Genomic DNA, 24,127 nt, shown 5'->3' with positions numbered 1-24,127 from the left:
CAAAACAACCACAAAGAGATGCAAAACATCTACCACAAAGAGACACAAAAGAACCACAGAGATGCAAAACAACAAACCCAAACAGAGGCAAAACAACCCCAGAGACACAAAACAACCCCACAGAGATGCAAAACAACTACCATAAAGAGACACAAAAGAACCACAGAGATGCAAAACAACAAACCCAAACAGAGGCAAAACAACCCCAGAGAGACACACAACAACCCCACAGAGATGCAAAACAACTACCATAAAGAGACACAAAAGAACCAAAGAGATCCAAAACAGCAAACCCAAAGAGACGTAATAAATCCACAAAGAGAACCAAAACAACAACCCCAGAGACGCAAAACAACAACCCCAAAAAGAGACGTAAAACATCCACAAAGAGATGTAAAACAACCCCACAGAGATGCAAAACAACAACCACAGAGAGACACAAAACAGCAACTCCAAAAAGAGATGTAAAACATCCACAAAGAGATGCAAAACAACCACCACAAAGAGACGCAAATGTAAATGTCTTTTCAAGTATTTTGGTTGTTATTACAAGTATCAGTTAGTAATGTTCCTGTTCTTTATTTCACTGACTGAAGAGCAGACTTCTGGAACACTGAACAAAAACCACAATGACAGTAACTAGAGGATGTTTCACAGAGAAATTAGGTTTTTGGTCTTTGCTTTGGTAACATCAAATAACATCTTTCATCATTTGGCTTCTCTTCTCTGTCCTCCAATCAGACGGCCACTACAAGGACATCCTGCTGGCCCTGGAGCGGTCGACCAATCAGAGCCATGAGATCCAGGAGTGGTGGATCGTCGATCAACCGGCTGCCAGCCTGGTGCCAGTTGGGGGCAGAGCTTCGCTGAGTGACAGGACGGAGGCAGGGCTCCAGCTGTTTGTGTTCAGTGATAAAGTCAGTCCTCCGAGTCTGGGCTTCCTTGCTGGATATGGGTACACATTACCTTCACGTACTACAGTAATAGGAGCATTATTACAATCACTCACTGCAGTAATACATGCTCGTACTACAACTGCTACAGTTACAATAGTATAATTATAGCAGATTATGATTATTTCTGTGAGTGTACTGCAGTAGTAGCATTATTATTAGTGGCAGTGGTAGCAGTAGGATTGGTAACAGTAGTACTAAGAGAAGCAGTTGTAGAACTTCCACTAGTAGTACTAGTGGTACTACTTCCACAACCAACAAGTTGTTGAAGGAAGCAAGCAGGGCTGCCAGCTACCATCCACGAGGAATGAGGCAACCAAAAGGCAGATGGAGGAAGCGATGGGGGGGGGGGCAGGTCAGGTGAGTGGGCTGGACAACCAAGCACAGTAACACCATGGTGAAGTAATTCTGTTAGTTTTTGTTTATTTCCCCCAAGTGGCTGCATCAGGAGCAGAATGTGTGCACAACATACCACAGCCCTTCACTGATGCTCCTACCGTTGTTCTGGGAGATCTGAACAACTGCAGTTGGAGGAAACCCTACCCCTAACCAAAGGTGGAACAAGGAAGGAAAATACACTGAATAAATGTTACATAAACTCTCCAATGCCTGTCAATCCAAGAGCAAACCACCAATATCCAGCTTGACCACGATGTGGTGAAACTTATTCCAGTAAGTTAAAAGGCAGTCAACCTGACAGCAAGGCACCATCAGAGGGAGTCAAGACTGCAACGATGGAATTGGAACTTGCTTTGACTACACAGACTGGGAGAGAGGACACATTGGATCCAACACATTCATTATATCAACTTATGTGTCATTCCAAAAAACAGTTCAAGTGTATCACAATAACAAAACCTACACAACAAGACAGTCAGCAACCCAAAGCCTTTAAAAACAAGGACACAATGGAGCTGCAAAGAAGAGAAAGGAGCTGCGACGCAAACTCAGGAATGCAAAGGATGCATATTAGCGACAAGCTAACACTAACCTGGAGGAGGCGTTCAAGGCTGCCAAACCCCCCGAAACATGGGAGACCAAGAACACCAGCACAGATAGGCCAAGTAAACACCATAAGTAAAGATGACATGGCCTCTTCTAACAAATTTAACACGCGTTCACCAGGTGTGGAACCACTGGGTGCACTGAAAGATGCAGGGGGTACCTGTGGAGTCTGAAGACGGACCTCACCCTTGCAGGCCACTTTCCAGCATTCACTACACAAACTTCACATCCCACTTCCTAAGAACCCCTCCGCCAAGGAGTGCAATGACTTTCCCTCTGTGCATTAACCTCTGCATTAATTAAGCCAATGGAGAGAATCGTCTCTCATGTCCAAGCTCCCAGTGCTGGTCCCCCTTTATACAGCGACCACGCCCTCTGCCACCACTGTAGGAGTGTGTGACAATGGGTGAACGTGACATGTCAAATGTTTTGAGTGGTCAGAGGACCACAAAGGTGCATATTATGTCATGATGAAATTTATAGTTAAACGTCCTTTTATGATGTACTGTGTTATTCTGATGATTGTCAGAGCACGTGATACAACATGTATGTGGTATCTTATTACCAGTACTAAAAGTAGTATTACACTCAGTGGGAGCTGTGGCAGTTGTAGCAGCAGTGTGATATTACTAGTAGTACATTCAGGAGGAACATTTCAAAGTAAGGCAACTAAGTATTCTTTTAACCACTCACCATCCTTTTCTCATCCTTCTTCTTCCTCTCCTCCTCATCCTCTCCTCCTCTCCTTCTTCTTCTGCTCCCTGTCCTCCTGCTTGTGTCTGGCCCTGCAGCATCATGGGATTGTACGCCTCGGTGGTGTTGGTGATTGGGAAGTTTGTCAGAGAGTTCTTCAGTGGGATCAGTCACTCCATCATGTTCGAGGAGCTGCCCTGTGTCGACCGCATCCTCAAACTCTGCACCGACATCTTCTTGGTACATATTTAAAAACTTTATTAACACAATAATCCATGCCCAGGCTCCGCCCTCTAGAGTATAAAGGCCTTTGCACACCAAAGTCCACATTTTCATCCAAACATTTAAAAATAAACACAACCTTGTGCTGATACCGTCTACAGAGCGACTCTGAAACGCTCTGTCATTAAAGTTTTGATTTGAGATATCATGCAATGATTGTGAAAGCACACTCAAGGATTAGTGAACAAACGTGTGTGTGTTTGCAGCAAGCTTAATAAATGTGTGTCCCTACCACTGCCTGATGCTGTTCAGGATCAATTGGGTCATCTTTTTAAAGAGGTGGGATTCTGCTTTTTGCTTGAGTTATAAACCTTTTTTGTGCTGTAACAGGTGACGTCACAGGGATGAAAGCTAAACGCGCCTCATATAACCCTCGCCAAGCGGCTACTCGGACACGCCCTCAGAAACAGCGAGCTGCAGCACACAGCTCTCCTCTCCCTTCCAAACACTAGCTACCCTCCAGGCAGTCAGTGGACAGAAAGTTGTTCCTGTGATGTAGAGACAGAGCTCAGTTAAAACTGTATGGATACAGATTAATAACTCACCGCTCTGAAACTCTCGCTCCAGTCCGTGTTGCCGAGCCGGTCGGCAACACGTACGGCTGAACCCGAGCTGTTTACCGGCTTCTCGCTGACCCGCCCTTCTCTGCCTCTGATTGGCTAGTAGTCCTTAACTAGGAACTGAGCATGTGCAGCTCCCAACAAAGATCATTTAGAGACAAGATGTATCACTCCATAGCTAAAATGAAGCCTTCAACACAGGCTGAAAAGAGGAGCTGCAGCAATCTGCAGTATGACAAAAATATAACCATGTAAACCTGTTCTGGTACAACCTCTAAATAAGATGAGGAACCTGAAAATGAGCAGAATACCACCTCTTTAACGTATGGTTCCAGTAGGACTATCAGACTAACATCCTGAAGTACACCTGGAGATGATGGGGATAATTCCTCACCTCCTCTATCAGCAGGTGAATCTCCTTTCTGTTGAGCTCAGGTTTGGATAAAATTTTTCTACTTTCAGGAAGTAAGACCACAACATCGTCCTCGGTGCTCGGCGACTTGATTTTGTCTCCAGGTGTTAATTATTGCAGTGAATATAACAGCAGTGTGCGAGGTTTCTGTGCTTAACGATTTTTATCAGATGAGTGATTAAAAAAACACAAACGGAAGTCTGTTGGTGTGCATAGGCATTAATCCCGCCCACAGCGAGTCTACTGTGATCACATTGGTTTCCTGTTTCAGGTGAGAGAGACAGGTGAGCTGGAGCTGGAGGAAGAGCTTTACGCCAAGCTGATCTTCCTGTATCGATCACCGGAGACTCTGATCAAATGGACCCGACGCTGACCTACTCCATCAACATAGTACTGATTATAAACATTAGCTATTATGACCTGCAGTGACATCACAGACTGTGACATCATCAGTGTCTGTGTTTGTGGAGAACATGACCATGGAGAGAAAGTTCTCCAGATGTTCCTGTTAGATCGAAGGAACTGAGCTGGACTAAAAAACTGGAAGATTAACTGAATTTTATTTTGAAGCTTTGAATGAACGAGAAGCTTGAGGAACGTTACCTGTTTACTGTGTGACCAATAGGAACAGAGCTAACCAGACAGTGTTATGGGAATATTAAGTATTGATTATTGATAATCAGTAACTGCAGGGATATTTCACATCCTGGAAAACCTGGAATTATTTAATGCAGCTTTTCAGTTGTTGTCCTGGAAAGGTCTCTGAACTCTGAATGCTCCTTCAGATAGACAGCGATGATGTTTGGTGAAAGCACCAATCAGTGATCCAAATGTAAACCAAAGCCCCACCCACTTCCCAAACTCAAACCACATGATTGGATGCTGCTGCTGTTTAAATACAGGGACTAACAACAACTAAATGTGAGTCATTAATGTGTGACAAACTCATTTTTCAGGACATTTTCAATGACTTCCTGTTTGAGGATTGATAGAGTGAACACTTCTTCTGTTTTGATTAACAGCGTTAGGGTTAATCAAGTCTCTGCACAGCTGTTTTCACTTATTTGTATTTATTTTACTTCACTAGCTTCAGCATTCTGTTAGCACTGTAGCCAAAGCTTCACAGTAGCTTTAAGGCTCTATATTAGCTCTATGTTTTGTGTAATTAGTTCTATATTAGCTTTATGTTAGCTGTACTTGGCTCAAAGTTAGCTCTACTTTAGCTTTATGCTAACACTACATTGTTGTCAGTTTCCACTACAGGAACTTTCCCAGGGAACCAATAGCCTGTTGATAGCAGTGGGTGGATCCACACCTAAAACACTGCTAAACATCGATACTAGAATACTGGTACTATGTACTTCACTACGTTGCTACCTGTACCGTTAACAAATGTACTGCATTGAGAATAAAGTTATTATGGCATACCAAATTTAAGCTGATTTGCCAAACTCAGGGGAACAGCAAGAAGATCTGTTCTTTCAGCGCCGATAACATGAGATTACATAATCATCTGGCTAAGCCAATCAGAGACAGAGTAGGGCGGGTCATGCCTTCACCACAGTAGGGCTCCGTTGGAAAAGTCTTTTTTGCTCAGGAAGGTTCTGACTGAGTGGAGTGATCTAGAAGTGGCAGCCATGATAATCGTAGGGTACACCGAACCATCCTTTACCAAAGGAAAGGAGAGTCTGCCGTCCCACAATTCCTTGCGGCGGTAACATTTAAAGCGACAGACGTTCTCAAACTCAAACATAAAATTCATTGACCACATTTAGCAAAGTACTTACAACGCAGACGCACATTGAGTAAGACTCACAGTTTCCTTCTTTCTTTGGTTTGTTTTCTTTTGGCTTTGCTGTAATCTGATGCTGTTTCAACACCAGTTTATGTTTTGGATTGGAAAGTGTTAAAAAAAAAGAAATCATGGACTATAATGGATAAAGGAAGTCAATCACTGTGTGAGTTACCATTGGCTGTTGAAAGCCTTTTCTCTCTTATGTCATAATTTGCTAATATGCATAGGCCTGTGTCTTGTGCTTTCACAGTTATTTTTGGCTAATGTAGTGGCAACCTTCAGCAAGATCATTAATAATTTTGCTGCAGATGCTATTTACTCAGCACCTCCTCTCTCTCGGTCGCGCTCTCTCTTGCTCTCTCTCGCAAATATATTGACAACAGACACGTGGGAATTGAATGGTTATCATGAACACCGCTGCAGAAATCTGTCCAACAGAATGCTGTCAATGTCGTAGACCCACCTTCAAAATTAGCTTTTAGTTATTAGCAAGTAGCCTAGCTAATAAGGACAGCTATGTTAATGTTAGAAAGTGACAGAAGTGAACTACATCATGTTCAGCTACTACTTTATCTCTACATTAGTAAGATTAGCTCTATGTTAGCTTTATGTCAGTAATTTGGTAGCACTACTTTATAGCTCCAAGTAAGATTAGCTGTAGATTAGCTGTAGATTATCTTTATGTCAGTTATTTGGTAGCACTATTTTACATCTACATTAGCTTTAAGTAAGATTGGCTCTATGTTAGCTTTGTTAGCTTTATGTCAGTTATTTAGTAGCACTATTTTACATCTACATTAGCTTTAAGTAAGATTAGTTGTAGATTAGCTCTATGTTAGTTGTGTGTTATTGCAATGCCAGCTATAAATTGCTTAGCTGTGCATTAGCTTAATGTTAGCTGTAGGTCAGCTCTACATTTTGTAAGGTCTACCTAAGGTATGATGTTCCTTTATTGATCCCCCATAGAGGAAATTCAGATTGGGAATGTAGTGTTAACAGTAAAAGAAAGAATTAATTATAATGAAAGTAGAAACAATCAAATCAGAGTCAAATGTATAAAATAACACATTATATTCAATGGAAATAGAATATGGTGACCTTGTGTAAAAGCTGTACATTAGCTTAATGTCAGCTCTAGTTCAGCTCCATTTCAGTTATCTCTACATTTCAATCTGACCCAGTAAACATTGGGTGGAAGGTGAACAGTGCTAAGCTAACTCCACAGGTCCATTGAGTTAACCCTCACAGGTACAACAAAGCTAACAGGAGAGCGGGCTGTAAATCAGTGTCAGTGTGGGCAGACCACCAGGCAGAATAAATAAGTGAAAACAGCTGTTCATTCTCAACATGACAATAGACTTAGTCCACAATGCCCTCTGGTGCCAGAGAACTGGAAGTAAATGTAACAGAATAAATGTAGAATAACCATTGGTCGTGTTGGTGTTTGGCAGTTTTGCAGTGATTTTTTTTGTTTACTTTATCTGACTTATAACTGTGAACTGTAAACTCAGTGTCTCCTGTGAATGATATGAAAAAAATGTGAAAATAAATGTAATCACCAGACTGAGAATCAGAATGTGTTCACTACCACACATGTGTTGTGGGCCGTGTTGAGGCTAAGCACCAGTGAAATGTTGTGAAATGTTGAATGTTTACTCATTTATACAACGAAAAAGGAGGTTTAAAATGTTGGACAGTGTTTAACACTTAGGATATACTAAGGTTTGATGAAGGGGGTTTGAAATATTCAGTTAATCTGCATTTGTTAGTGTAATTATTTGTAGGTGTAAACCGGGGCGAAAGTAACAAGGCGATTTTCTCAGAGCCCTGAATGCATTTGCAGTCCAAGCTGTGACAGCACCCTCAGCATGCAACCCTTCATAAAGCTGCCAAATATCAGGTGATTTTGTCATCGTTTCCCGCGGTAGTCTCCGGAGAACTGTTTTTGAGCACAGCAAGTAAATTTCTGAAGCGGGACTGTTTTTCGAATTACAAGTTGTGTCTCTCTTTTCATGTGTCACAGTAATGATTAATCTACAGGGTATTTAGTGCTTTAACACACCCTAACGTTTGCCCTGTCAGTTGTTCAGCATAAAAATAAATTGTGTTTATATGTCAGGAGTTCCTGTCGGGACAAAAGTACACCTGACCACAAGTCTTTATTTAGTCCCGCTGCTAATGTGGTGACTCTTCTCTGCGTTGCAGCATGTATTGAAACATGTTTATGTCATATTATACCAACTTGAATATTTCAAGAGTGATGGAAAGAAAGACAGACAGAGGTCTTATACCGCCAGATGTGTATGAGAGGGCGTTTCTGGACATCTCTGTAAGAAACATCAGTCTTAGGGCAGCTGCTAAGTCACATTGGCATATGCCATGTCACTTTGCTCAGGTACTGCAGGAGGAGGGCAGAGACCAGTAGGGAGAAGACCAGACCACCAGGGTACAGATCACATTCTAGAGTCTTCTCTGTGGACCAAGAGAAGAAGCTGCAGGCTTATTTTGGCATGTCGCCTAAGGTCAGTAAGTTACAGTTGATCTCCTGCTAGTTCTAGTCAGAATGCGTGCAGCAGCATTTTGTATTAACTGGAGAGACTTAAGAGATTTTTTTGAGTAGCCTAAAAGCACAGAGTTCCAGTAGCCAAGCCTTGAGGTAACAAATGCGTGGACAAGTTTATCTGCATCATCTTGATGCAGAAGGTTTATAATTTTCACAATATTGCGAAGGTGAAAATAGGCGGCCCTTCTAGTTTGCTTTATGTGTGAGTTAAAAGACAGGTCTTGATCAAAAATAACTCCTAGATTTCTCAACATTAAGAAGTTACAAGACGTCCACGTTTGAAACCTAGCTAACTGGTTGGTTTCGTCAGGTCTGATAGAAAAGGTATAACTGAGCATCATCAGCATAACAATGAAAATTTATACTGTGGTTCCTAATGATAGTACCTAGCGGAAGCATATACAAGGTGAATAATGTAGGTCCAAGGACTGAACCTTGTGGAACTGCAGGGGTGACTCTGCTGTGCAGAGAGGACAGGAGATTTTTACCAGTGCCTGATGCCTTCTGAAACCTGACTGAAATATTTTCACATAAGTTGTTGCTATGCAAAAATTCACAGAGTTGATTTGTCACAGTTTTGTCAAGGTTCTGTGGACAAGGACAGCTGCTGACCCCACGGACATGGACTACTTCTGTTTATACTACTTTCTGCAGTCAGCTGGTGGACACATTCCACACATGCGTAGTAGACCGGTTGTTGTCCTGGTAGCGCTAGTTGCCATGTGGACCTGGCGCCGACCTGTGTCGTCTGACATGGTGGAGCCAAGTCAAATTTTCATAGGTAAAGCCACCAGGAAGGCCAGCAGACACAGGCAGACAGGAATGGGGATGACGGGAAGGAGAAGACAGTGGAGGTTGACATGTATTGTTGAATAACTTTTGACAGGATGGCGCTGGAGCGCAAAGGTTTGCGGAGTTGGAGTCGATTTAATGTTTTATAACTAATAGCAATACCAGTTTATAACCACCGTGCACCAAGAATCTGCGACCATGTTCCATAGTACATTATAACCACCGACTCTGCCTCCTTATAAATACACTTTAATCACAAATTACAATTAGTGCTATGAAATGGAATAATAGTTTATAGTAATGTGTAATGTTATATAGCATGTCTCTGTTTGATTTAAGTAAAGTGATAAAATGTCCATCCCTGTAGAATAAATTGCAGGTGGACATAATTCCACATGAACTAATTCTTTAAGCAACAGCTCACTTATTATATCACAGTTAAGGGGTGTTGTTCAGCAGTGTTATAATAAGCTTATATTACGACCTGAAGTGAGCTGGTCTCAGACCAGTCACAGAGATCAAGGGTCTCACCTCCGACTGTCCGGGCAATGCACTTCCGCCATTTGCTTTCTGTGAACATTACATATAGATTCTTCTTAGATGCATCGCGATGCAGTTGTGGAAGATTCTGAATTGATTAACAAATGTCAAAAAATCTATATCTAAATGTTAATCGATAATGTAATGTTCACAAAACGCAAGTGTTGCCCCTTCACCGCACTTTGCCGCTGCTGAATGAATGACCACGCTACTAAAATTTCACACCCTCATCAATATGCGACATTGATTTTCACCGACACACTGTGCAGCAACACTCATCGCTGTGGTGGCTCCCGGTGTGTCCTGTGTGTGCAGAACGGGGAGAATGTGGAGGTAAAAGTTAGCGGAGGAAGTTAAGTCAAGTCAAGTTACTTAGTAAGTTGTCAGTCTGGAAGAACATGTGCCGTGTAGGTCACAGTGTGTCCGTTAAGTCTGTCGTTTCTGCAACTGCTGGAGGAGTGGAGGTGGTTAGCGTGAGCTAACATGTCCCCTGTAAAGCACGTTGTTTTCTTTTTTGGCTAAAATGATTTTCAATTTGTTCAAAAGAATGAGAAATTGCTTTTATGATGTGCACAATTGAACAGATGATGTGGAGGTTGAAATAGTAGTTTGGAGAATTTGAAATCTGATCTGAGAAATGCACCAAAGATGGCGAGTACAGCTGCCTCAGTGTTAGGTGTGCTTTGTTTGGTTTTTGTGTGTTAATTCAGTTTTCGGCTGTGATTCCCGGTGCCCTTTCACCAGGGAGGAGCTCCTGAACATCAGGGGAACAACTCCAGCGGAGTTATTTCCCACTTTTCTTGCGTCATCAGTGGAATTATTGGACATTTTGGTGAAGGGCTCTCTCGCTGTCGTTTGTGCTGTGAAGCGCCACAGGAGAGGGTAAAGAGCTGGGTCGCTTGTGCGTCTTCGCTGGCGGGGACTCTTCACACCGCGACCGGCAATATTTCTCTCCAATGTGCGCTCACTGTGCAACAAACTGGATGAACTTCAGCTTCTGGTGGGGAAAAACACAGACTTTTATTCATCTTCTGTTCTGTTCTTCACGGAGACCTGGCTGTCTGAACTGATACCGGACTCCGCGCTGCAGTTGGCTGGCTTCCAACTCTACAGAGCGGACCGCGACACAGAACTCTCCGGAAAACAAAAGGTGGAGGAGGCTGGTGCACAAACGTGACAGTGATTCAGCAGCACTGCTCTCCTAATCTGGAATTTCTTATCATCAACTGTAATCCGTTTTACTCCCCACATGAGTTTGCTTCATTCACTCTGGTCGGTGTTTACATCTTGCCGCACGCCAACGTTCAGAACGCACAACGCATGCTGGCCGACCAGATAATGTGTGTGGAGCAGATAAACCTGGACTCCCTTGTTATTGTTCTCGGTGACCTTAAGAGGGGAAATCTCTGCCAAGAACTCCCAAAATACAGACAGTTTATAAAGTGTCCAACCAGAGAGGGGAACACTTTGGATCACTGCTACACCACAGTTAGCAGTGCCTATCACGCCGTCACATGCGCTCCACTGCGTCACTCTGATCACGTGATGGTCCATCTGATTCCTGCTTCTCCCCTTTCTGGTAGTCTTGTGCTTTCTCGTCCCTCTCCTCTCTCCTCCTATCACTTCCTGCAGGTTTTCTGGCTCTGGAGCTGTGGAGTCTGGATCTGTGGCTGCGGGTCACCTGCTGCCCCCGTGTTCCTGCTCGACACCCTCTGCTGCAACGACTATTGTTGCTAGTCTTATTGTTATTATTGTTATTATAATCATTAACATTACGATGGTTACCATTAAATATCTGTACCATTTTTCATTTAGTCTATAGCAACATTACCTTCACTGTCTGTACCTCTGTGTGTATATTGTGTAGGCTGCCTCCCTCCCCTCTCTCTCTCTCTCTCTCTCTCTCTCTCTCTCTCTCCCCCCCCAACCGGTCGAGGCAGATAGTCGCCCACCCTGAGCCATGGTTCTGCTCGAGGTTTCTGCCTCTTAAAAGGAAGTTTTTCCTTGCCTCTGTCGCCTAGTGCTACTCTTGGTGGGAACTGTTGGGCTTCTGTAAATATCATCACAGAGTACGGTCTAGACCTGCTCTTTATGAAAAGCGCTGTGAGATAACTGTTGTTGTGATTTGGCGCTATATAAATAAAATTGAATTGAATTGAATTAAAGGCAAAAACTAAAGCTCTGTAAACCTGTAGTGAGGACATCCGGGCGTGTTTGGACTGCACTGACTGGGAGGTTTTCAAGAATGCTTCCAACAATCAGGATGAGTTTACAGAGGCTGTGATGTCCTACATCATTTTCCAACATGGACCAGGGTGAGTTATAACAATGAGTGAACGAGTTGTGCTCTCGCTAAATACCAGTTGCATTTGTTAGATTAAAGCGGCCAACTGTCAGTTACTCCTCTGCCTCCTTTAGCGATAATGGTATGTGTAAGAGTAGTTTATTTATAGACATGGAGGCGAGGCTCAGTGATTTAGAAGTCCGGCTCCGCACCTTGGTAGATCAGTCTTTAGCTACTGTAGCTAGCCAGTCCCCGTTAGTCGGTGCGGAACGGCCTGAGTTAGCCTCTGGTAGCCGTCCCCCGGCATCCCCTGTGCAGCCAGGAAGGGGTGGCTGGGTGACTGTCCGAAGGAGGAATAGTCGTAAGCATTCAAAGCCCACGGGGCACCATCAACCTGTTCACGTTTCTAAGATTTTCCCCACTCAGCGACACACCCGCTGAGAAACCAACTCTGATCATTGGCAGCTCCATTTTGAGAAACGTGAAGTTAGCGAAGCCAGCGGCCATAGTTAAGTGCATACCTGGGGCCAGAGCGGGCGACATTGAGTCTTATTTGAAACTGCTGGCTAACGATAAACATAAATACAGTAAGATTGTTATTCACGTCGGCGGTAATGACTCCCGGTTACGCCAATCGGAGATCACTAAGATTAATGTTGAGTCGGTGTGTACATATGCAAAAACAATGTCAATGTTGAACATTTAGTAGTGTTCCCAAAGAATCCCTCTTTGTCCGACCACTGTTTGATAACTTTTGAGTTTGTATTGCTGAACTACACGCCAGTGGGCAAAAATTTCTATACAAGATGTCTGTCTGATAGTGCTGTAGCTAAATTTAAGGATGCGATTCCATCAGCTCTAAATTCATTATCAAGTCACAAAGTAATGGAGGACTCCTATGCTAATTACAGTCCCTCCCAAATCGATCATCTTGTTGATAGTTCGCTGCGAATGACACTGGACTCTGTAGCCCCTCTAAAAAAGAAAATAATAAAACAAAGACGGTTAGCTCCATGGTATAATACTGAAACTCGCAAATTAAAGCAAATATCGCAGAAACTTGAGAGGAATTGGCGTTCTACCAAACTGGAAAATTCTCGTTTAATTTGGCAAGATAGTCTTAAAACTTATAGGAAGGCCCTCCGTAATGCCAGAGCAGCGTACTACTCGTCATTAATAGAGGAAAATAGGAACAACCCTAGGTTTCTTTTCAGCACTGTAGCCAGGCTGACAGAGAGTCACAGCTCTATTGAGCCAAGTATTCCCATAGCTCTCAGTAGTTACGACTTCATGAGCTTCTTTAATGATAAAATTCTAACTATTAGAAACAAAATTCACCAAGACCTGCCCTCAACTGGCACCAACTTATCTCTAAACTCAGGAACTTTAGAAACAGCTGTAGAACCAGATATGTGTTTAGACTGTTTTGCTTCCCTCAATCTTACCAACTAACTTCAATAATTTCTTCATCTAAACCATCAACCATCAACCGACCTCTGCCTTGCCGCCACCCGTGCTTCGCTCGGCCGTTCCACCGGTCCCACCAGTGCCCCCGGCTCCCCCTTTACTCCCTGCCTCGCCACCTCCCGAACCCATGCAGCTAGGCCGCACACACCTCTCCCCGGAGGAACGCGAATACCGCCGCCTCGCCGGGAGAGTTGCTCGCCAGCTGAAGGTTCCCCAGTTCCCCTTAGATACCCCCCTTCATGCCACCGGCCTAAACGGCCAGCCCCTCACGACCGTCACCCATCACACCCCCCGGTTACCTCTCGTCACCTCCGGCAACCAACACAAATCCCTCGCCCTCCACCTGATCTCCTCCCTGGCCGCTCCCCTGGTTCTTGGCCTCCCCTGGTTAATTGCCCATAACCCCAACATTGACTGGTCACGGGGGAAGATCAGGAACTGGAGCACCTTTTTGTCACTCTTCCTGCCTCCTTTCCGCCCGAGCCATCAGTAATTCGGCCCAGCCTGTCTCACCGCCCAGCCCCGACTTGTCCGGCGTTCCCCACGTTTACCAGGATCTCGTTTCGGATTTAGTATGGACCAAGCCCTGTCCCTACCCCCCACCCCCCCTATGACTGCTCCATAGACCTCCTCCCGGACGCCCACCTCCCTTCCAGTCACCTGTACAACCTGTCGTGTCCGGAGAGAGAGTCTGTGGAGCAGTATGTCAAAGACTCCTTAGCTGCCGGCATCATCCGCCCCTCTTCCTCCCAGTTAGGGGGGGGCTTCTTTTTTTTTGCCAAAAAAGACAAGACCCTTCACCCCTGCATTGATTACGGGAGCTCAGCGCCATCACCATTAAAAACAAGTACCCCCTTCCGCTCATGGATTCAGTCTTTGAGTCCCTCTCCCGGTCCACCATCTTTACTAAACGGGATCTAAGAAACGCTTACCATCTGGTGCGTATCCGGGAGGGGGACGAATGGAAAACGGTGTTTAACACCCCCCTCGGTCACTATGAATATTTAGTCATGCCCTTTGGCCTTACCAACGCCCCCATGGTTTTCCAAGCCTTAATCAATGACGTCCTCTGTGACTTTCTCCACCGCTTCGTCTTTGTATACCTCAATGACATCCTGATCTTCTCCCGCGACCCAGCCCAACACACCGAACATGTCTGTCTGGTCCTGCAGCGGCTTCTGGAGAACAGGCTTTTCGTCAAAGCGGAGAAGTGTGAATTTCACAAACCCTCCGTCCAGTTCCTCGGGTTTATAATCAAAGGGAGGCGGCTCTGCGCTGACCCCTCGAAGATCCAGGCGGTTGCTGAATGGCCTACTTCCACCTCCGTGAAACAACTACAAGCTTTCTTGGCTTCAAACTTTTACCGCCGGTTTATCCGTAACTTCAGCTCCGTCGCTGCCCCCCTCACCCGCATCACCTCCACCCTCAACTTCACCCTCTCCTACCGCCCTGGGTCTCGAAACACCAAACCAGATGCTCTCTCCCGACTTCACTCGCCAGGGTTACTGGTACCTGGTGGACTGGCCCAGAAGAACGCTCCTGGATCCCTGCCAGCCAAATATTGGACCAATCCCTCCTGACCGACTTCTACCGGGCCCACCCGGACAAGGGAGGTCCGCCTAGAGGCATCCGTTGAGGGGGGGCCTGTTGCGGTGGCAGCCCGGCCTCTTTAGAAACCTAAAGCGTTGCGTTTGGGTCCGTTCTGTCCTCAATCATCACACTCTGTGATGTTATTTACAGAAGCCCAACAATTCCCACTAATGGCAAACCATATGAAATTAGAATGAATATAGTAGCCTCTGTAATAACAATTGACTGTATAATATGAAATTTACATTGTAGCCTATTTTTTATTTTCAAATCTCACTGAAGGCAGTTTTGACTCCTCTCTGTAGCCCTTCTCCCTCTCTGCTCCTTTCTCCACTCCTCTCTCTCTCCTAAAGCCCACAGAACCTGCCTGAGCTTTCCAGAACAAAAAGCAGCTACTTCAGAGTTTATCATCAACTGATGATGCCTGTGCTCCTTTTTCTCCTAAATATTTTGGCTACAGCCTTTTTTGTTGCAGTTTTTATGGTTGTAGTAAATTTAAAGATGCTGTTTGTTCAGTTTTTGTAGTTTATTCCACAGTAAAGCTATATTTGTTAAGCTATAAGATGTTCACAGTAACCAGGCAAAGGCTGCTATGGTTTAAGTGTCTAACACAGATTGAGCGGAATTTGTTGCCTATGTTTCCTAGCAATAAAATAAACAGTTGTCATTTCATGATACTTTGTCATCTGTTAACTTTAACACTTAAACAAATATACAGTATACTGTATAATGCATCATGATAAATAAAAGGCTCCAAATAGACCCAGTGATCGGTATCGGCCGATGCTGCTTTCAGCAATCGGTGATTGGCCCAAAAAATCCCAATCGGAGCACCTCTAACTGCAACTGTAAAAGAACTGCCTTCTTTCAAATCTTAGAGACAAAAAAGAGTTTAGAGTTTGGGCGAGAGTTTGTATTTACTTGTTTCCAGATGTGTTTTTTTGTGGCTGTACCACTGCTTGTTTAAAATCCGGAGCACCCCGTTGAATCTGGGGGGGCGGACCCGGAACTGCAGCCTGGGAGATATTCACAAGGCTCCGCCATTCTTCTGCGAAATCCGCCAAGGGCCGGTGTTATGCGTAGGTCCACGGCGGTGTCGGGTCGGAAATAAGGACCGGCCGGGCCAGTAAAAGACCTGGTCCCTACCCTAACCAACATAATAAACTCAATAAAATTACTCTATTAGATTTCTTCTTTAGTCAAAAACTGCGTAGTCAAAAACTTCACTGGAGACGGTCAAGAGTAGGTGCAAAAGAGTTTATTCCAATAAACCACTCCTCCCCTTTGGTGGATTTCTTATCCTCTACTGCCATCTAGTGGCCTTTTCTTGTACTGTTTTACCAAATTAACCCTTTCATTAATGTTACAATTTCCACTTTTTAGCTATTATTACATGTAATTATTGTTACCATTTACCTCTCTTTATATTTTTTACATTACTGGATTAGAAATCCACCAATATGTTTCAACTTCAGTCCCACCGTATTTTTTAAAAGTTATACAGGCATAGTTTGACACCATTAAAACTTAAACACTTACAATCGTATTTTTTAAAAGAATTAATAAGGAATAACATATTTAATACATGTATAAAATGAACAAGTACATGATTCCACAATGCCAACCATGAGGGTGCTTTGTCTCATACAAGTTTAGTTTCGGCAGCGCAAAGCTTGGTTTCATGCAGTACCAGGCGCCATAAATCACAACGTGTCATGATCTCATTCTTGGCTTCAGTTCGCGATGATCTCAGGCCTGGTGTACGTGAATTACAGCAGGTGCCTTGCTTCCATTGTGTGGGTTACGGTTGGCTAGGTTTTGCCTGCGTGGTCTGAGCAGCTTCTCTGCTCATGTAGGCACATTGAAAAAGCACACGTTCATGAATACACAGAGTATAAGAATAATATATGATAAACACACAGAGTATAAGAATAAAATATGAGTTTGAACACACTCATTAAACACTCAGTAGTTAAACTTCACACTAAAAGAATACTCAGTAGTTAAACACTCAGTAGTTATAACATATTGTAAACCAACAAGGTGTATAAATATGGAAAAAGAACCTAACAATCAATCTAGGAATTAGGCATTATTCAACAGCGGCACCCTGAAGCGGAGGTTCGCCAGGGAAAAAACGCTGACGTGTCGACACGGCGGGATAGCAGCGCCTGCTGCCTAAGCTGCCACAAGGGAGGGTACCTTGATTCGCCTCTAGCGGGGGACCACCCGGCCACCTCTTCCCTCAACCCCAGTTAGACTGTAGAACGGTCCTCAGATCATTTTTTTCAGGGGGCTGCAGCGAGAGCGCCGCCTCGAGTCCCGGGTGTGCTGAGGGGGACCACGAGAAGCGACACTCTGCCTCTGGCTCTGGCGGTAGGAGCTGCACGACGGCTGGGACCCTAACCCTCCACAGCTGTTGCCATCCTGGACCCAGACCGGCGAGGGAAATACTGCCGGAACGCCTCTCCTTGCATCCTGGCATGCTGAAACCTGCTGACGATGGTGTTCACCACCACGCCAAAAAGGCCAGAGGTCACGACCGGCGCGTCGAGCAGGAAGGTCTCCCTCTCCTGGATGCCCGACAGGTTGAGCCACAGGTGCCGCTCCGTGGCCACGAGCGCCGGCATGGAGCGGCCAATGGTGTGGGCCGTCTCCTCCTCAGAGGGGCCCCCTCCTGAGTCCATGTCCCTCAGAAAGTCAGCCTGGTATGCCTGCAAAACTACCATCGTGTGCAGGCTCGCACCAGTCCAATCCTCCGCCATGCAAGCCTTGCCCACCAGAGCAGATGTCACGTGACATGGCTTGGTGGGCAGCGCCGGCTCTTTAAGGGACGACGCAAGACCGGGCGAGAGATAGCTGGCCAAAACATCCTCAACACGGGGCATCGTCCCATAGCCGAAACCCTTAACCCCCGCAACGTCGCTGTAAACCCAGAGCGGGGGAGTAGTCAGACGTGCTGAGAAGGGCTTGCCCCAGGATTTGCACAACTCGTCGTGCAAATCCGGGAAGAAAGGCAGAGATCGGCGCGGAGGCGGCGTGCAGTGCCGCAGGAAACGCTCATCCAGCTTACTCGCAGCATGTGTGTCTGGCACAGCCTGAGGCCAATCGAGCTGGAGCTTGGCCACTGCCCGTGTCACCACCTCCACCATAGGCTGACTTTGTAATTGTCTTAATGTGGCTCCTCAAATTCAGGTCTGAGTCCATGACTACAACAAGATTTCTGGCTTGGTTTGTGGTTCTTAACATTACAGATTGAAGTCGAGCAGTGACTTTCAATCGTTCCTCCCTGGCTCCAAAAACAATAACTTCAGTTTTATCTTTGGCCTATAATTGCTCATTAGTGAACTGTCTAGATTGCTCTTTTTTAAGAGTGGCTTAATGACTGCAGTTTTCAGGTCCCGTGGGGAAAAAATTGAGGAGAGACATGTTGACAATTTGTAGTAGATCTGAGGCCATGCATTTAGACACATTTTTAAAAAATACCATTTGGCTGAATATCAAGGCAGCATAAGGAGGATTTCAGATGTTGTATTATGTCCTCCAGGTTTTTATGGTTAATAGAATCAAATTGTCTCATGCTATATGAATTGTTTATAAGTGGACACAGGGACAAGATATATCCTGTTACTGACATGGAGGTACTGCTTGCTTGTCTAATTGTTTGAATTTTGTCTGTGAAGAAGGAGGAAAATTCATTGCAGGCCCTGGTGGATAGAAGCTCAGAAGCTACAGACACAGGAGGGTTGGTTAGCCTGTCGACAACAGCAAACAGGACACGTGCATTATTAGTGTTTTTGGTGATGATGTCAGAGAAGAAGGACAGCCTTGCATTTCTCGGTTCTAAATTATAAATACGAAGTCTCTCTTTATAGACGTCATAATGAACCTGGAGATTTGTTTTCCGCCACCTGCATTCAGCTTTTCGACACTCTCTTTTTTGAGTTCTAACCAGCGTGGCTGTCACGTTACTGCTGGGGACAAACTGGCTGCGAATCACAGCACGAGGTCAGTCCGCTTCACAGCACTCACTGGGGTCACATCAGCTGGGGCTGGACAAAGTTGCTTTCAGGTGAAGTGTGAAAGCAGAATATCTTCAATTCAATTTTATTTATATAGCGCCAAATCACAACAACAGTTATCTCACAGCGCTTTTCATAAAAGAGCAGGTCTAGACCGTACTCTGTGATGATATTTACAGAAGCCCAACAGTTCCCACCAAGAGCAGCACTAGGCGACAGAGGCAAGGAAAAACTTCCTTTTAAGAGGCAGAAACCTCAAGCAGAACCATGGCTCAGGGTGGGCGGCCATCTGCCTCCACCGGTTGAGAGAGAGAGAGAGAGAGAGAGAGAGAGAGAGAGAGAGAGAGAGAGAGAGAAAAAGAGAGAGAGAGAGAGAGAGAGAGGCAGTGTACACAATATCCACACACAGAGGTACAGACAGTAAAGGTGATGTTGCTATAGACTAAATGAAAAACGGTACAGATATTTATAGTAGTGTTAATTATTATAATAACAATAATAACAGTAGGACTAGTAACAATAGTCGTAGCAGCAGAGGGTGTCGAGCAGGAACACGGGGGCAGCAGGTGACCCGCAACCACAGATCCAGACTCCACAGCTCCAGAGCCAGAAACACCTGCAGGAAGTGATAGGAGGAGAGAGGAGAGGGACGAGAAAGCACAAGTCTACCGGAAAGGGGAGAAGTTGTGTTAGTAACATGCAATAATGGGATGAGGTTGCATACAGAGGGAGAGAAAGTAGAGGAGAGAGGAGCTCAGTGCATCATGGGAAATCCCCCGGCAGTCTAGGCCTATAGCAGCATAACTAAGGGATGGTTCAGGACTCACCTGAGCCAGCCCTAACTATAAGCTTTATCAAAGAGGAAAGTCTTAAGCCTACTCTTAAATGTGGAGATGGTGTCTGCCTCCTGAACCCAAACTGGAACCTGGTTCCACAGGAGAGGAGCTTGATAGCTGAACGCTCTGGCTCCTAGTCTACTTTTGGAGACTCTAGGAACCACAAGTAACCCTGCATTCTGGGAGCGCAGTGCTCTTCGCAATATTACGTAGGTGAAATTTGCTTAATGTGAGACTTAAACGACATGTCCTGATCAAAGATAACTCCAAGATTCCTCACAGTGGTGCTGGAGGCCATTAAATTCATGGTCCATGTCTGCAAATTTGAGAAATTTGCTAAGCTGTGATTAACCTGAAACACTCAAACTCACCCTCAATTCTGTCCCAATTAAATATCTGACCATGTTGGCATTGAAAGGATATTCTATTCCAGTAAAAGGAAATTAAAACCACAAGTTTTACAATAAAGAGTTTATTTTCTTAACTCAATGAATGTCTTTGTCTCTGCTCGTGTCTTAAAATGTGGGCCTGTCCAACTTTTGATCTTGACATCTGTCTAACCTTAGTATAAGGTAGTATATAGATTTTGCATTTACAATAAAAACAAAGCTCTGTAAAAGTTTATGTCAAGCCAACAAAATCCAAACTAACTCAATTTTTTTTTTGTCCAAGGTCTGTCCTATGTTTGTGGTTGATGTCATTCCAACATTACGTTTTGACATACGATTTTTATTCTCAACTAAAATCGAACATCTGTCCAACGTTAAAAGTCGATGTCGATCCAACGTTGGGTTTTGACGTCAACATGATTTTCATTTCCAACTAAAATATAACTATATAAATATAAATATAATATATATGTAGCTAAATTTAAGGATGTGATTCCATCAGCTCTGAATTCATTATCAAGTCACAAAGTAACGGAGGACTCCTATGCTAATTTCAGTCCCTCCCAAATCGATCATCTTGTTGATAGTGCTGCAGGCTCGCTGCGAATGACACTGGACTCTGTAGCCCCTCTAAAAAAGAAAATACTAACTAACAAAGACGGTTAGCTCCATGGTATAATACTGAAACTCGCAAATTAAAGCAAATATCACGGAAACTTGAGAGGAATTGGCGTTCCACCAAAGTGGAAAATTCTCGTTTAATTTGGCAAGATAGTCTTAAAACTTATAGGAAGGTCCTCCGTAATGCCAGAGCAGCGTACTACTCGTCATTACTAGAGGAAAATAGGAACAACCCCAGGTTTCTTTTCAGCACTGTAGCCAGGCTGACAGAGAGTCACAGCTCTATTGAGCCAAGTATTCCCATAGCTCTCAGTAGTTACGACTTCATGAGCTTCTTTAATGAGGTCATGTTTTAGCAGTACTGTAGAAGGTGTGACAACAAGCCTGACAAAATACTTTTCTAAGCCTAAATCTAAGACACAGAGTGTAGTTTATTTATCGGTAGGGTAGGATACCACTATCAATACTTAACTATTATTTGGTGATGGTTATTTGGTAAGACCAGCCCCAACGGGCATGAGGTAGGCCTGCACGGTGTGAGGAAAATATTCAATTAAAATATTTATAGGATTAGACGTTTTAAATGTTTTACAGCTAAATGTTGTTTCTAGACCAGCAATATTAATGTTCACAACAGCAAAGTCCTTGCTACAGACAGACAGCTTTCTATTTAGCTTGTTTTTAACATTTGGCTAATTACCAAGCTTTGTTTGTGCTCAATTTACGGACCCAGGGGCTGTGTAGGAAAACCAGATTTTTTTCTAGAGCACACGAAAAACTGAGATCTACCGACCCATTAGGAAATATTCGCCAAATTTAACAAAGTGTATAGTATAATGATCGCAAAGTACCCCTTTAATTGACACACTGTAATGTTAATGTTTCCCTCAGGATGGAGTTGTAGCAGCGGAGGTGAAGCAAAAGTTTTGTCTGAATATAAAACCCCAACAGAACATGCTCAGCAGCATTGCTCTTATGTCCAATATTTTCTTCTGCTCGCGTTCACAGTCACTTTTTGCACACTCAAAACAGTGCCAGTCACTTTTTGCCGCTCGGACAATTAAACACGATACACACTTACGCACTTCCCGATTCCCTACAGGAGTTACGCTGCTCTTATAACATCACCTGTCACATAGAAGTTTCTGACAAAGCAAAAGTGCTTGAGGCTTGAGGCTATCTTTTTTTGTTTCATAGCGGTTGGCATCACCGACACCGACTTGATTAAACAGTGCAAAATATTTACAGTGTCCACCCAAAGTGATTCCATTCACAACTATAGTCTGTCTAGTTATTTTCAAGTTATTCTTTTTGTATTTTTGTGTCTGTAGCAGCATTCTCGTGAGCCCCCAGTGAAAACATTTGTAGCACATAATGCAGTGATCGTAGGAAATTTTTGTAGCACCGGTCATGATTCAGCAGCGGCGCACAGCCTCTCCTGAATGGATATAGGGGAAACACTGCAGTAATATGAACTTTAATACAACATTATAATGAATTTGCATCTTTGCATTGACTTTGTGTGTAATAAAGACGCGCGAAACACTGGATTCGCTTTCATTGTGAACACACCATTATGCTTGCTGTTAAAGACTGGTCACCGACTCCTAAAATGCAGTAGAAGGCTGTAAGAATTATTTATAATACACACACTACTATAAGGTGAAATAAACTACTATAAGGTGATTATCAAATCTTGTTTTGTGTTCTAGACTACAGGCTTTAGAGGTAAGAGGTATTTTGTGCAATTTATATATGCTACATGTTATATAACACATTTGTTTTTGACAAAGAATTTTCAAAGCTCAACCAGTGAAATATTTGTAAATTTAAAAAAAATTCTTTTGTATCCACAGGTTGATGACAAATGAGGTTATGGCAAACTTCAATATGAAGGGCGGGAAGGGCAGCTTGCCTTCACGAAGCTCCGGCTCTTCACTGTTGTTACAGGTAAAAAGCATATATCCTCAGTGTTTTCTAGTGTCTATTTTTGGAGTTTAGTGAAAACCAGTAACCACAATTGCCACCTATTAACAGCCTGGTCGCTACCTGCAGGAAATGTCAGATTTTCACTGCACTAAATTGTTTTCTACTGTAAACATGCTGAATAGATGTCTTTTACATTTTTTGATATCTTTAAAACAAAGAAATATGCTGGCATTCAGTTTTTTCTGCCAGTATGTAGCCAGCTGCTTGCATTTTAAGAACACCATCTAAAGTAATGGCCCTTGAAAATGTCTGCATCTTAATGTTTTTACTGCTTACTGTATTCCATTATATTCTATATGCCCCAAAGATTTACAGTTTCAAATATTCTTTACAGAGAGTGTTCAGAGGACGACTGCAGAAACGGAGGCAAGCATTGCAGCGGCTGTCGCCTTCTGTTTGAAATATGCCCCAGACAGGGTGGGCGGAGGTGGAAGAAAAAAGAACGTTTCTGAAGTAAAATTTTTTTTAGTTCATAAGTGGGGTCTGAGACAGTTTGTTGAGTTTTTTTAAAAATGTAGTTTTCATTCATTTTTCAAACATTATACCTGCTAAACACCAGCATGTTAGCATTGACATTTTTTGAGAGTATTTTAGAATTTTTTAGGTTTGCTTGATTATCAACCACTTAACAATTTTGCTGTTGGCCTATCTACAATTGTGTATATTGAATCACGTTCATCAATTAGGTTACAGATAGAAGATATGTAAATCTGTGTTTTATTTCTTTCTGTACTTAAAATCTCAATCATTGTTCTCTGTTCCCAAAATGCATGGTCCATGTAAGCACCACGCTTTCTCTCACACAAGTCCAAAAGGATTGATACAGCTACTGTTAGGCAGAGAAAGTGTTCATATACATTCCTGTGCAACAACTTTTTCAAAACAACAGGTCCAGTGTGTAGAAGGAATTGCTGAAGCTCTGTGGCACTGATCTAATTCTGCTAGGGGTCTTGGTTTGCGAGCAAATTCACTAGGCAGTTTCCCAGATAAAGAAGAAGAGTTGAAATCTCCCCTACTTTTCTAAGTGACAGTCTACATTCAGGTGGTCCTTTTTTTAAAAAGCACAGCAGTCTTTTAACAACTCCAAGACATACTATATGCATATAGTCCAAAGGAAAACCTGTGACACATCTTATTCCTACATTAGGTAATGGGGATACTCCAACCTGATGATCAGGTCACTTAGATGCAGAAAGTGAAATGAGCAGAAGCATAAACAACTAACTGAACAGATAACTGAATGTTATGGTCAACTTCATTCCGCAATATGCATGTCGTTTTGGGTGCTTCTTGAATGACCTGGGTTTTGCCAACCTGTTACAGCAGTACTGCTA

General features: G+C 43.6%; 1 protein-coding gene and 1 long non-coding RNA gene across 2 annotated transcripts in view; both read left to right on the top strand.

Moving 5' to 3' along the window:
- Nucleotides 1-7,270, top strand: part of LOC119888640 (piezo-type mechanosensitive ion channel component 2-like) — a 71,598-nt gene extending 64,328 nt beyond the window's left edge. Inside the window, 3 exon segments of the mRNA XM_038699344.1 lie at nucleotides 742-955; nucleotides 2,750-2,891; nucleotides 4,177-7,270. Coding sequence (XP_038555272.1) covers nucleotides 742-955; nucleotides 2,750-2,891; nucleotides 4,177-4,278 — 458 coding nt within the window. The 3' untranslated portion in view covers nucleotides 4,279-7,270.
- A 15,426-nt stretch (nucleotides 7,271-22,696) lies between these two features.
- Nucleotides 22,697-23,214, top strand: LOC119897751. Its single transcript, XR_005443432.1, has 2 exons — nucleotides 22,697-22,754; nucleotides 23,128-23,214. It is a non-coding gene; the product is annotated as an uncharacterized LOC119897751 (long non-coding RNA).
- The last annotated feature ends 913 nt before the right edge of the window (nucleotides 23,215-24,127 follow it).

This window comes from Micropterus salmoides, unplaced genomic scaffold (assembly GCF_014851395.1).
Source record: "Micropterus salmoides isolate LMB-PRFRI ecotype aquatic unplaced genomic scaffold, ASM1485139v1 Ms_hic_scaffold_1, whole genome shotgun sequence".
NCBI lineage: Eukaryota > Metazoa > Chordata > Actinopteri > Centrarchiformes > Centrarchidae > Micropterus > Micropterus salmoides.
This window is presented reverse-complemented; position numbering and strand designations above follow the sequence as displayed.